The following is a 14,860-nucleotide window of genomic DNA, read 5'->3' as shown; positions in this document are numbered from 1 at the left end:
AATGGGTTGGACTCTACTGCACTAAGGGTTGTACAGACAAGTTAGTGCACTGGGGTAGGGACTAATGAAGTTTGACTCATCAACATAATACAATTATGAGGTGTTTTTGCTTTCAGCACTGACTGTAGCCATTTCCCCCCTTTTAGAAAAGCCAGTACCCCTCAACATTTGTTTTGAAAAACTCAATAGTTTCTCTTTCTGCAGAGAGTGTGAACATTATGAACTACTTTTAACACTGGAGAGAAGTGTGTACACAAGCTGTACCTGGATTTGAGGAGCATCTACTAGGATAAGATGCAGGAAGTGATTACAGGTGTCTGGTATCAATAGTTCCCATTGGATATTTATCCTATCTTCCTTTCTCCACAGAAATCATTTGTAGATTTCCTCTTGATGCAGCTTAGTCTTTACCAGAAACAGCAGGTGACAATGGAGTTAACTAATCCATCCATAACACCATCCATGCAAGATATTCCCCAAACAGCTATTTTGGGGAGAGTTCCACTACATGCCAGAACTGCAGCTTTAGCCTATACAACTTGGAACATGAAAGAGTGGGAAAATCCTATGTGAGTGTAGCATGATGCTGCCATGCCCTTCTACAGACAGAACTGCCGTAACTAGATCCTATATCTTAATAGCCCAGCTGTAGATTTTATTTTACAATTCACCCAGAAAGGCTTGCCTAGAGAATTGTTAATCTTTAATTCTAGTTTGAGACAAAAGAACTTCTAAAACCAGTTATAAAGTACTCAAATTTGTATTACACTGAGCAGTTCCATGAGGCATTAAGTATCACTTTATCAAGTGCTTATGTTGTATGTTTGTTTGCTCAGTGACTGCCAGACTGCTACATCTCCCAGAGTATGAGACTAACAACCTGTCCCCGTGCACCACATTGTAAGAGGCAGAGTGTTTTGGCAGAGTTTAGTTTATTTATCAAGTACACATTCTCATGTCAAAGCAACAGATACTATTTACACAAGTTAGAAATACATAGTATTTCCATTTTATAGAAGTGACCAAATTCAGTCTGTAATACCTTGTTTAGGTAGTATACAGCTATTTCCATTGCTACATATTACCAGTTAAAACCCACTGTGAACTTTTAAAGCTTCCACAAGACTTGTAACTTTTATCTGAGGTAAACTTTGGCAGTATATTCTTCCAACAGTCATTTAGCAATTAAAATAGGAAGCCATATGCACACTGGCCACTCAAGTTTGCCAAGCCATTTTCACAGACTTCTAGCTTTCTTTGCAGATGAATCTGTGGCATTCTCCCTAGAATCACAAGAAACCTGTGAAGGCAACTCTTCAGAATCACCATCTACGTCACCCTCAGAATCACTCTCTTCATCCTCCTGCTCAAATTCCTCCAAGTCTAGATTTTTCAGTGACTCAAGGCCATCAGGTACCTGCCCAGTTAGTCTCTAAAAGATACAGGAGAGAACTCTTAAAGATGTGTTAAGTTGTGTTTCCATAAGGATGCACTTATTTCCATAGAAGATATTGATACTAAGTTTAGAGTGCTGAGTCTACATGCATTCAGTTTTACTGATCAGTCACATATTAGCTAAGCCCTCAAGTGATAAGGTTATGCATCTGAGCGACAAAAACCCTGCCTACTAAAAAGCAGAAGCTCTCACCCCAAAAATGCAGTCTACAATTGCAAGTTGCATTTGACTTGCTGATATTAAGATCTTCCACATTTTCCAGGCAGCTGAGGCAAAGTATTTTAACCAAGAGATGAACTTTGATAAGGGACTGAGAGATTAAGTTTATTACTATACCACCTTAATAGTGTTTCCATAGTTCCACACAACATATTGCCATGACAAAGTAAAGTCTATGATGTTAGCCTTACAAGTAGTTTAACAAGCTGCCAAGCCAGAAGCAAAAAGCTCAGTAATGACCTGTTGGTTCTTGGTCCCAGAGGAGCAGATTGCACAGTTTTGAAGATTTAGGTAACCCAGAACAATTTGTCTACGTTATTTCTCTTTATCAGATATAACAGCAAGCTTTAGAGCATTCAAGAGAGTCAGCTAACATCTGACTTTGGGCCCCATTTAGACAAACTTAACTACTGCATTATGAACAGCAACCTTCACTATTCATATCAGTTCAGAGCAAAGCTTTTCTTTATCCCTCTTACAGTAGTTTTGGCGGTGGTCTTACAATCCTATAGGACAGTAATATGGAAGGAATAAATCTCTGTACAAAAAATGTTGTAACAAGAGTTGAATTATCCAACTGGAGAAGCACCACTGTGCATACATTTCAGTCTCAGGGCTTGTCTATATACAGATTAGACTAGTTTAGTCAAAAAATCAGTTCAAAACCCTGTGCGAGTACCTATCTTGATTTAAACTTGGCTTATCAGTTTAGCTTGTGTCTGTAAGCTTACAAGTACACGCTATACGGATATACAAATGTCCACATTGGGTCTCCACTGGTAAGACTTCTTTAGTTATATCAGTACAAATGTTTAGACCAGGCCTTTGAAAGAATTAATCAAGATTCCTAGGTTGAAGTCCTCAATCTTACTCAGCACAAATACCTCCTTTAGGGGTACTTCCAACTTCAGAGTCCCCATCACATAGAGTCACTAGATACTCATCTTTCACCCAAATTCATATTGGAAGCACTCCAACCAAGAGTCTGAAGATGCTTCAGTCACCCACAGTTTATCTTCCAAGAGCCACAGCACCTGGCAGAACAATTACTGTTACTCTCTGACCAGAAGGACAGGGCCAGATTGTGTGTTGAAAGTGGACCCAACCCTTCTAATCCCCTCTAGGTCTGGGTAGAGTCTACGCACAGATTCTGGCTAAGGCACATTGGCACAGACCTTGTCTGAGAGCCCCTTCTTGGGTTGTGGGTCTGGGGAGTCCCACAACCTTAGTCCATAAAACCAGTGCCTCAAGCTTTCTAAGCCCCTGTTGCTTAAACATGCTTCCCCAGAGTTCTACTTTGTTGTAAGTAATTCTGGCTCCTAGTTTAATCCCTTTGGTGACAGTGGCAGAAGGCAACGAACAAGATTTTCAGAAGAATTTAACCAGTCGCTTTAGCATTTAGAAAAAATGCCCTAAAGATCTCTGAAAGGCAAGAAATCCTGTGACCCACAGGCTGATCTCATTGTGCATGAGGTCTTGTCCACCTTTTAGGCAGAGTCCCTTCCTGCCTTCTCTTCATTCCATTCTGCCTACATGTGGTGGTGGATACCACCCTTCAATGCAGCGTCTTACTTCAGATCTCTGTCCAGGTGGAGAAACTTCATTTCCTTCATTACAATCAGAAGGGTGGGACAAGCTGATAAGACAAAGTTGATTTCCCTGGACTGCTTACACTGTGATTGCTTCTAAGTCACTCACTCAGCTAGGTGCCCAGCACTTGCAGCATAGTAAATTGACTTTATGATCAGGTACTTTTGCTATACAGAATAGCAAAATATACTCAAAACAGAAGTCATGATTTGATCTAGATCCTACTGTCACTTACATCACAGGTAACACTATGGATTGAAAACAAGTCATGTGAGTTTACCTCAATCATGTTTGTCATGTACTGCACATGTTCTGCAAGTAATATCAGTTCATCATTTTCTTCTTTTAGACGGGCAATTTCACCATCTTTCTGTTCAATTTCTTTGTGCAGCTAGAAAAAAAGATGATGTTTTATATAGGGACTAGCCAAGAGAAGAAGTGAAGAGGTATTTAACCTGATTAACTACCTTTTCATTTTCCTGAAGCACTTCATACAGTGCCTTCCTCCTCTCTTCAGCCACTTCCTTCCAGTACCGAGAGGAAGGATTTTCTGTAGGAAGAGTTTAATATAAAAAAAAAATCACTTGTGCACCTCTTATGTAAACAAGTCTTAAATTCAAGACGATTAAAACAGAGTAAATTTAAACACAGGGTTCCATGTGTTTTGAGTATTTGTCATTTCAATATTCTTTAACCATTCTGACCTTCAAAAAACCACCAAAGTTAACAAATGAGCTTTTAGTAACTTGAGACATTTGATTTGGCAGCTTGGTCAAATTCAGGGTTATACTAATTTGCTTTTGACATAATAGCATTTTCTGAAGCCACTTCAATAAGTGTCACAACATGCACTTGCAGAATGGTCCCAACTGCAAGACACATTGATCACTTCTGCAATGAGTAGCAGCAGAATAGGCTCACTAGAAGTAGCAAAGGCTGACAACTTCCAAGCCACCAATCATATAGCTTGAACCCACATATTCTCATCTATTTTAGAACAGTATTTAAAAAAACCAGGTCAGATTATCTGCATAATTTGGTTGGCAAGTGGTAATATGGCCTGAATTGTGACAGCATGCTAAACTAAAGTACAATTCCTGAAGTTGAAATGCTCTTGAGCCTCACCTACTGCTGGCCAACTCACCTTAAGTGACAGTGTAAAACTCTACATAGATCTGTGTGAATGATGCTTAAGAGGATGTGATCGTTAAAATAATTAGTGTTGCTACCTAATGTTGGCAAGTGCCAATTTAACAATTCTAAGCCTATTACTTGCTTTTAGTAGCATACCAAAATTTAATAGTAGTATTGAGAAATACATGTGAAGTTCCCAGCAATAGCATATTGTTTGAAGTGTAAAAGAAAACATACTTTTTACCATGAGATCAACAGCTTGAGTGACTCCTTTTAGATTTTCATTTTTCTGTTCTGGATCCACCACCTCAGCTTTGCAGGTCTTTGCAATTAGCTGATCACTCCAAAGTTTCCTTTTGATTGAACATTTAGCAGGCTGTAATACAATAAGTTTGGTTTTCTGAGATGCTATTTCTCCTTGACATTTTACATGTCTTCATACACTTGCAAACTCATCTAAACTATACTAACGGCAACAGATGGAGTTTCTCCTTAACATCTGTACCTATAAGCAACAGGCAATCTGTATTTCAAGTGTGGCACAACTTCTTGTCAACAAGCTTAACTCACAAAACATTTTCTCAGCCCTTGGACAGCTTTCTTGCACTAGCAGTATAGGTCTGATGACCAAGAATTTCTTTTCAGGTGCTTTCAAAGTATCTGAAATATTTATGCTAGATTTACTATTCAACAAAGCTAAATGATGTAATTACTATACAGTTTAAGGTACTCATTACAGTTAATGGGTATCATATGCTATTTATGATCTGATTATAGTACTTCAGCCCTTCTACATTAAACATGACAGCATTTAGTTTCTGTTACAAATTGTGTTGTATAGCAGTGGTTCTCAAACTTTTTACTGTTGATCCCTTTCACATAGTAAGCCTGAGTGCAACCCTCCTTATAAATTAAGAACATGAGGTGTTTGGGGTGGAGGCTTACTGCTCAACCCCCCCCATGTAAGAGTCTCATGACCCCTGAGGGGTCCCAAGCCCCAGTTTGAGAACCCCTGTTGTAGGATTACATCTTAATACTTACTTCATTTACCCTGCCAACAAGGCAACCTGCTGCTGAAGGCTGAATCATTTTAAGAGTTCGTCTTGGGGCTGAGCTTGCATTGTCTGTGAAGTACTTCTTGAAAAGAGAAAGTTTTAATACAAATCAGTTAAACTCCTCAATGGAGAAGGGTAATTTATGACGTTTTGAATGCCACATTAAGGTAATGGATTAAACTTTCAATCCACTTGCCTTTCCTACAGACAGGATTAACAAGTTTTGTTTTAATCTAGTTTAGAGTTTACTACACTACAATTACAATATAGCTTGTAGCAAAGCTGGATCTTAACTTTTATAAAATGCTGAAAACCTCCATAAGCCTTACCTTGGTTAAGATGCTCAGTCTCATTTACACTATGAAGTGGAACTATTTTAAACAGGTCAGATAGCAGCTGTGTTCTAACTGGATTCCCAATTCAGTTATTATAGTGAAAGTGTTCTGTTTAATCTTGCAAGTTATACTAGCCATTCACTAAAGATGAATGCTTCTGTGCTTTGACAACTGTTTTGAAGTGTTAGTGATTTTTTTGGTTCAAGGTGATTTCACCAGTTTAAACTGGAAAACATGCACAGGTAATTATGTAAGGTTCATTTTTTTTTTTTTTTTTACTATCTATAGGCAAATGGTTCTTCAAGGGTTGTATGCATTTAACAGAAGTTCTGCTTCAATCATTCATCAAGAGGTGTCTAGAATTTCCTTGCTTGGGGCATAACATGCTGATCCAGGAAAGCTATTGTTTTGTTATTTATCACCTTTCCTTGTCCTATGTCAATACCTATTTCCTGCATTAAAGCTTTTTAAACCATTAGTTACACTGCCACCACGGGACAGTAAACAATGGTAGACAATCAAACAGGGATAGCAAGAACACAGTACCATACAAGCGTGAGAAAGTTACTGATTCACACTGTACTTCACATAACAGTTCACTTTTCCCACGGTAAAACTTCTGCCACCAATTATCTTGGTGTTGAACTAGAGGACAAATGCCAGCTACTGTGGGAACCAGCACTACAGATACTATTTGCAGCTACTGAAGACTGATTGGTCAATGTTCCCCTGGCAAAATGCAGTTTAATACTATGCCAGGTGCTTAAGTTAACTCATTGTTCTTCATATTTGAGATAACCAGTGAAGCATCCAAAAAAGTGAGTCAGCCAGACTCTAAAATAAAGGCCATATGTTCACTAAGATAAGCTCAAGAATAAATGTTTAGCCATGGACATGCCTGATCCTTTTCACTAAAAGTGACTTAAGGATACAGAATTAGTCTTCACATCCTACAACACTGAGCAATTTTAAAGTTCCTGTAAGTTTCTTTGGGAAGGACAGGGATGACAAGAATACAGCTCTTGCAGTATGCAGAATGAGGAACATATGATTAAGTGCCACTCAACATAATACCCTCATTACTTCAAGGTGACTTTTACCCCCATGACTGTCATCCAGGACTGAACCCAGCACACCAAATAAACTCAAGACTGCTACAGGTTCTTAGGGAAGTCTGATACTTGTTCTGAACTGTTTAGAATTTGGATCCTCCCCTAGATTACACTCATCTTGTATTGGGTACATTGCTGCTCTACTCTGTTTTAGATTTGGATTTAAGACTGACTACATACTAGGCAAATCTAAAAAAAGGATTAAAGCAACATTACTAGGGTACTAACTGCACAGCATATTACATTACCTACTAAAGCCAAACACGATGTGAAGATAGCCCTTTCCTCTGGGCTGGACATTGATATTGGCAGGTGATCTCTTGAAATCCTCACTCAGTTTAAAGGTCATAAAAATAACCCAGTAATTTCCTATCTTAGGCACCCCATTTTGAGTTTTACATGCTCTAGAGTTCCCAAAGTGGGGAATTTTTTGAAGATTAGTATTATGGCAGTTCTACTTACAAATCAGACATTTACTGGCTGGTGAGTCTTGCCCACATGCTCAGGGTTTAACTGATCACCATATTTGGGGTCGGGAGGGAATTTTCCTCCAGGGCAGATTGGCAGAGGCCCTGGAGGTTTTTCGCCTTCCTCTGCAGCATGGGGCACAGGTCACTTGCTGGAGGATTCTCTGCAGCTTGAGGTCTTCAAACCACGATTTGAGGACTTCAGTAACTCAGACATAGGTTAGGGGTTTGTTACAGGAGTGGGTGGGTGAGATTCTGTGGCCTGCATTGTGCAGGTCTGACTAGATGATCATAATGGTCCCTTCCAACCTTAAAGTCAGTCTATTTAATAACTTGGTCCCCCTTGTGCATTTAGTGACAATTTTATATGCATAGCATATTTGAATTATGCTATGGTATACATCCAAAAATACTACCTGAAGACTAACGCAATGGTCAAGTGCCCAACTTCTTGCGTTAGTCTTAGTCTAATGATTTTTTTCCAAGCATGAAAATAAGAGCATTGCTTCAGAAAACTGCAAGTTTTTTTTTATAAGGATCTTAGTTTAGAGGGACCAAACCTAACTTAAATGAGTTAATTTCATAAAGTAAGTAGTCTCATATGGAATTGATTCAAAAGCCCTCTAATTCTTGTGGTTTATTTTCTTTGCTGTTTAAGACCCATGCAGATAAGGGAAGCCAGCTACATGGCTGGGAACTGCAGACTTGAAAGAGTTCTCGAATCAGTTATACTATTTTATGTATTATTGCATGATAAAAACCTGTAAAACTAGTATAATTAGCTCTATATTGACTGGGTGGCTTAGGGAACTGGTAACAAGATACAAAGCCAGTGGGTCACCAATTCAAGTGCAAGCCAGGTTATTAGCATTTGAAATTTGCCATATACAAACATGTGCCTGGAACTAAACACACACTTAAAAGATCATTGAAGTACTGGGAGAAAACTCAGTGCAGGCTAAGCCATTTGTAATTTTTTATCCTGGGGGGGCGCATATTTTCAACATCTTTGTTAGCTATGTACCTGTTCTGCAAAAAAAACAGAAGGACTGAGTCTCCAGAGCATCAGTCTGAGATCATTCATGATAAGAAAGGCACGTGATCTCTTTTTAGTTACCATTATAAAAGGGTGTAGCGATAAAGAGCTGAGCTACATCTGGAGTAAATACAGATGACAGTGCAAAGTCTGTCATTACAATCTGACCTATTTATTTTTAGGTTCACATACCACTTTAAAGACTTGAATAATGCTAAGTCAGGTTACAAACCTTTATCGTTCCTGCAGCTTTTCCTGCATCCAATTTCTGCTTCATGCTAAAATTCATCTGACTACAAAGCTGTGTTTTATACCAATGGAGACAGAGACACAGAAAAGCAAATTAGTCACAGCAGAAAGCACAAGTTCAGTTTGCCCAGTGGCATGCACGTCTGTCAGCTCCCACCTTCCACAAGGGCAGTGAGCCCCAGCGCAGCTTCCTGAGCCAGTCACAGCTATGAGTCTCCTGCAATGGGTTCACACCGCGCCCCACGCGCCGGGACCACGCCCCACCTGCCGGCCGCCCCCTGTGGCAGGGTTACTGCTGCAGCCAGGCCCCCGGGAGAGCGGCTGACGTGCCCCTTGGCCTCCTGCCCCGGCTTCGCCCCCCGCATCCCAGCGCGCGCAAACCCCAACCGCCAGGCCAGCGCCACCGCAGGGCGCAAGCCCGCGCCAACGGCCAACCCCGCGAGACCGCACCTGGCGAGAGAAACCCGCCAAAACCCGAACACTCAGCCAGCCCCGCAGCCGAGCGCGAGCCTCTCCACCCCGAATCGCGCGAGACCGCCCGGAAGACACTGCCCCCCACCCCTCGGAACCCTGCGCCGCCGCCGCCGCCCAGCAGGGGACACAGAGCCCCTAGACTCACCCGACTCCTCTCCCGCGCGTGCCTCGCCCGTCCCGCCTCGCACTGCCAGGAAGCACAACAGATCGGTCTGCAGATCCCCGCGCGCGCCTATAAATAGCCACCGGCTCAGGTCACGTGCCCTCTCGTGACCCTCTTTCCTCCCGTGAAGCTCCGCGCGGCGCAGGGGGTGGGGTCAGTGAAACCTTACGTCCTCTCATCGCCTCCCCACCCGCCAATCCCAAACCGTATCCTGTTCCTCCTTCCCCGCCAATCCCGGACCAGCAGGCCCTGCGTGGTAATACTACGCCCCGCCCCCGGGATAAGGAGGGGGCAGGGCGCTCTTGGGGGCGGGTAGTGGGCGGGAGAAGGGGAACATCCTGATCCTGTCCCTCTTCGGAGGCCCCGCCCCCTCTCACTCCATCCCCCTCCCTCTCGCTCACTCTGCCCAGCCTCACTCACTCGCTCATTTGCACAGAGCTGGCTGGGATGGGGGCAGGGGAGAAAGTAACTTAAATCGCATGCGCGGGGGGTGGCCTAGCTACAGGCCCCCAGAAGGGGTAGGGCCCATGGCACTGAGACAATTTTTAGGATTGGGGTCCTGAGTTAGGCCCCCCCCTTTGCCCCTGCCTGCACCCCTCACCAACCCAAGCTGGGACCACAGTTGGGGCGGCCAGGAGTGCCGCCAGCTTTTTTGCCACCTTAGGTGGTGAAAGATCCCATCCCCAAATGCTGCCCTTGACAGAGGCAGCAGAAGGTCCCGCCCCCGAAATGCCACCCCTGACAGAGGCGGCAGAAGGTCCGGCTGCCGTGGTTACCGCCTCCCAAATGTTAGCATCCTAGGCTACCACCTAGGTCGCCTAATGGGTTGCACCAGATCTAGGGACAGCTCCGGAGCCTCCCTGCCGCTGGCCAAGACCATGGGTGGTAACAAATCCCTGGTTGGCAGCGGTGGCCAGGGTAGGTCGGGGCGAGTGGGGCTTCTTCTCCAAGCAGCGGGTATTACAGTATTGCCAGATTCAGGCGATCAACAACCATAAACCAGCCCTCCTCCCAGCCCCCTGCCACCACAATCAGAGCTTGTTACTTTTATCTGTCCTTTGACTTTTGCACTCCCATATCCCACTGTGTGTATTTATTTCTCTTTTTTATAGAGGAATTAGATAGAGTGCTCCTGTCAGCTAATTTTGAAATGTTATTAGCTGCAAAAAAAAAACAAACAAACAAACACCTAACATTTCCAGGTGCTTAAGTAGCCCCTGTCTGGAATAACAGTTAAAGTTGCCCCCCACCAAAATCTCTCTGTATGTGTGTGTGTGAGAGAGAGAGAGAATTCATGTTACCCACTCTCCCAAATGTGTTCGGTACGGTCATTTTGATCACCTGTGGCTAGGGCTCTCAACTCCCTCTGCTCGTGTCATACCCAGCAATGACTCCTGTCCTCCCAATCCATTCTCCCTTTTCATTAGTTCCATCCACATACAGGCCGATTGACCTTTTGTGGGCTCGGAGTTGGTGCCAAACATATTTGCGGGCCCCCATGGGTGCAATGGGCCATACTGGTGGTGTTGGTTTCCAAAGGGAGAGTCCAACAGTGGGCAGTGGGGCATGGTGCCCTTCTCTGCGCAGCAAAGTGCAAGAGCAATGTTTACAAATTGGCAGCCACAAGTTGCACACCTTTGGGGACAGGCCCACACTATGTGCCATGATGCCCCCTTGCCCAGCCTCCCAGTCCTCTATGCCCAGTGCCCCCACCACCACAACTGCATAGCACCCTGCATACCACCACCCTCTGCCCAGTGCCCCCACAGGACCCCAGACAAAACCTCCACTGCCCAGCACTCCTTATGCCACCAGCATCACAACTGCACAGTGCCGCACAAAGACCCCCCCCACTATCCAGTGCCCCAGCTCACAAAGACCTCTCCCACCACCCCCCGCCAGCAACCCCCCACACAGAGCCTTCACTGCCCAGTACTCCAAAACAAACAAACCTCCCCTACCCTTCACTGCCCAGCACCCCCCCAAAACCACCCAGAGACCCACTCCCCCACGCCCTGCCTCACACGCCACACTCACTGGCGCCACTGGGACGTGACTGTGTCTGCCAGACCAAGCTGGCAAAGTGTCCTGGGTGGATTGGGCAGTGCTCCGGCCCATTGGGAGCAGCAGCATGACCAGCCAGAAGTCCCACTTGCCTGGCGGGGTGGAGGGCATGCTGCCCTCCAGGACCCTACCCCACTGGCTGAGAGACCAGCCCAGCCTCTGCAGTGGTACCAGGAAGCTTGGCCCAAGGAGGCAGGTGAGGCCCCAGTAGCTGGAGCTGTGCTGAGTACTGGGGTAGACCCCTAGGATGCAACCCCTGAGAGCCTGTCCAGCCCAGCTACACCCACAAGCCCCACAGCCAGCAGTCCTGCCCAGCCTGCATGGTGGAGCTCGGCTGCTGGACACACAGCAAGTCCCAGGAGCTAGACTCCCCCAGGCGAGGGGCCAGACCTGGCTGTGTGGATGGGTTAGATGGGTACTTAATGGGCCCCTTCCCAGTGTGGACCTGGCAACATAAACCCAGTACTGCCCACGTAATTACCCATCAAAGCCCAGTTTAGTGCCCTTAGCCTCACCTGTACTCCTCCTGGGTTTGCGAGTCCCAGCGCACCTCCAGCAGTGGTGGGCTGAAGTCCCAAGTCCCAATAGGGCTGAAGCTCAGAGTCCCAGCATACCTCCCACTTGCGTTGGGAATCAAGGCTTGAACCCTGTGGGGGAGGCTTCAGTCCTGGCATGCCTCCCACAGAGCTGAAGCTCTGATTCCAGGTGGGGATGAAGCCCTGAATATAAGAACAGCTATATTGGGTAGGACCAAAGGTCCATCTAGCCCAATATCCTGTCTACCGACAGTGGCCAGTGCCAGGTGCCCCAGAGGGAATGAACAGAACAGGTAATCATCAAGTGATCCATTCCCTGCTTCTGGCATGAGTCCCGGGGCACCTCTGGCAGGGCTGAAGCTCCAAGTCCCGGCGCACTTTCTGCTTGTGCCAGGATTCGAGGCTTCAGCGCCCATGGGGAGGCTTCGGCCCTGGTGCGCCTCCTGTGGGGCTGGAGCCCCAAGTCCTGGTGTGAGTCTCGGCAGGGCTGAAGCCATGAGTCCCAGTGCAAGTGGGAGGCATGCCGCAACTCATGGTTTCATCCCCACTGGAGGTGTGCTGGGTCTCTTGGCTTCAGCCCTGCTGTGGGGACATCAATCAGTCCCTGCAATGCTCCCATGGGGCTGAAGCCACAAGTTTCAGCATAGACTCATAGACTCTAGGACTGGAAGGGACCTCGAAAGGTCATCGAGTCCAGTCCCCTGCCCTCATGGCAGGACCAAATACTATCTAGATCATCCCTAATAGACATTTATCTAACCTACTCTTAAATATCTCCAGAGATGGAGATTCCACAACTTCCCTAGGCAATCTATTCCAGTGTTTAACTACCCTGACAGTTAGGAACTTTTTCCTAATGTCCAACCTAAATCTCCCTTGCTGCAGTTTAAGCCCATTGCTTCTTGTTCTATCATTGGAGGCTAAGGTGAACAAGTTTTCTCCCTCCTCCTGATGACACCCTTTTAGATACCTGAAAACTGCTATCATGTCCCCTCTCAGTCTTCTCTTTTCCAAACTAAACAAACCCAATTCCTTCAGCCTTCCTTCATAGGTCATGTTCTCTAGACCTTTAATCATTCTTGTTGCTCTTCGCTGGACCCTCTGGTCCATTGAGAAGCCTCTGGCGGTCCAGATTGACTGCAGGCTTCCTATTGACTACCCCTGGGCAGTGATGAGCTCCCAAAATCCTAGAATCGGTTCCCCACCCTGTACTTGGCAGCACTTCAGTGGTGATGACGGGTTCTTCACTTGCTCTGGGTCTTCGGCAGCATTTTGGCAGAGTGTCCTTCACCTGGAGCGAGTGAAGGACCCACTGTCAAAGTGTCGCCGAAGACCCAGTAGGGAACTGCACAGTGAGTACAAGCATCAAGTACCTCTCTCCCCTCACCCCCCATCCAACCCCAACCCACATCCTGCTCCCGACTTCTCCCCTCAGAACCCACAACCCATCAAACCCCCCGCTCCCTGTCTCCTGACCACCCCCTCCCAAGACCCCCCACCCTAACTGCCCCCCAGGAACCCCCCACACTCAACTCGCCCTGCTCTCTGTCTCCTGACTGCCCCCGACCTCATCCACCACCACCTCGACAGACCTCCGGAACTCCCACGCCTACTCAACCCCCCCGTTCCTCATCCCCGACCACCCCCCCCAAACCTCTGCCCCATCCAACCCCCCCCATCCCCAGGACTCTCTGCCCCTTATCCAACCCCCTCAGCCTCAGCCCCTTACCATGCTGCTTATCCCCGCCTCCCCCCTCTCCTGGAGCCTCAGTGCAAGGCATCCAGGAGCAGCCCTGGACAGCGCTGCAGTGGCGTGGCTCCAGCGGGGCCTGAGCTCCTGCTGGTCAGTCCAGAGCTCGCAGCCCCACCCCCTTACAACACTGCTTTGAGCAGGAGGAGCACAGGCCCTGCCAGAGCCACTTCGCTGCAGTGCTCTCCAGAGCTGCTCCTGGACACAGCACTCTGAGGCTTCGGGAGAGCGGGGAGGCGGGGGTAAATGGCATGGTAAGGGGCCAGGGCCGGGGGGGATGGATAACGGGCAAGGAGTCCCGGGGACAGGGAGCGGGCTCCATGCTTGCCATGCTATGGTGTCTGCTCGGGCAATCCAGGGAAAAGGGTGCAAAATGATTGTCTGCTGTTGCTTTCACGGAGGGAGGGTTTACTGATGACATTTACCCATAACCTCCCACAACAAATTTTTGGCACCATCAGGCATTGGGAGCTCAACTCAGAATTCCAATCGGCAGCGAGAACTGCAGGAACTGTGGGATAGCTACCACAGTGCACCTCTCCGAAAGTCGACGCTTGCCACGGTACTATGCACATGCACCGCCGAATTAATGTGCTTAGTGTGAACGCATGCATTCGACTTTATACAATCTGTTTCCAAAAATCGACTTCTGTAAAATCAGAGTAATTTCGTAATGTAGACATACCCTTGATTAGCACTTTACTCAGACTGTAAATAGGCATTCATTGTGAAGTATACAATACTCAAGTTACATGTCACCAGACAGATAAATGAACATCTTTTGCCTGAAAGAAACCAGTTCCTCACATTTTTGGTGACCAGCCCCAAATCCCCAGATTTTAAGAACATAATTTTCAGCATATATACATCAATCCTTACATATAATTCATGCATGTGATTCACAATGATTATGAAGACGAGTGTGACACAGCCTTTATGTAAAGACCTTACGTGGTACTCTTTGGTATCTTACATAGTATGTAGATACGAGATCCAGGGGATCCCTGTAATCTTTATGCACCCTTCTACCCTCTACCAGTCAGCACCATGAGGTCCCTGGGTCACAGTAACCTTTCTCCCTTCTTCTAATTATTAATAAATTCCTCTTTCTTCTCCTTCTGAAGTATTGTCCTGTGTTTTGTCTTATTTAGATTCATTAAAGTATGTCTACACTGGCAGAGTTCCAGCGCTGGCACTTACAGCACTGCTCAGAGAGCGCT

The 14,860-nt window shown here is 46.2% G+C and overlaps 1 protein-coding gene across 6 annotated transcripts; it reads right to left on the bottom strand.

The window, feature by feature from the left end:
* Window positions 1–915: 915 nt before the first annotated feature.
* On the bottom strand, window positions 916–9,374 carry GMNN (geminin DNA replication inhibitor). Of its 6 annotated transcripts, XR_007772781.1 has the most exons (9): window positions 9,273–9,374; window positions 8,637–8,705; window positions 5,441–5,536; window positions 4,637–4,775; window positions 3,733–3,815; window positions 3,546–3,656; window positions 2,560–2,709; window positions 1,916–2,181; window positions 1,365–1,432 (listed from the first exon to the last, which is right to left on the bottom strand). XR_007772781.1 is itself a non-coding variant. In XM_050941869.1 (7 exons), exons 2-7 carry the CDS (start codon window positions 8,691–8,693, stop codon window positions 1,238–1,240), a joined length of 681 nt encoding a protein of 226 aa, XP_050797826.1. In that variant the 5' UTR covers window positions 8,694–8,705; window positions 9,273–9,374; the 3' UTR covers window positions 916–1,237. The 6 variants fall into 6 exon arrangements, 4 of the variants coding, with proteins under 4 accessions (XP_050797826.1, XP_050797829.1, XP_050797830.1 ...); XR_007772782.1 differs by lacking the exon at window positions 1,916–2,181 and having other exon boundaries at window positions 1,336–1,432; XM_050941869.1 differs by lacking the exons at window positions 1,916–2,181; window positions 2,560–2,709 and having other exon boundaries at window positions 916–1,432.
* Between the last annotated feature and the right edge of the window lie 5,486 nt (window positions 9,375–14,860).

Source organism: Gopherus flavomarginatus, chromosome 2 (genome assembly GCF_025201925.1).
Source record: "Gopherus flavomarginatus isolate rGopFla2 chromosome 2, rGopFla2.mat.asm, whole genome shotgun sequence".
NCBI classification, from domain to species: domain Eukaryota; kingdom Metazoa; phylum Chordata; order Testudines; family Testudinidae; genus Gopherus; species Gopherus flavomarginatus.
This window is presented reverse-complemented; position numbering and strand designations above follow the sequence as displayed.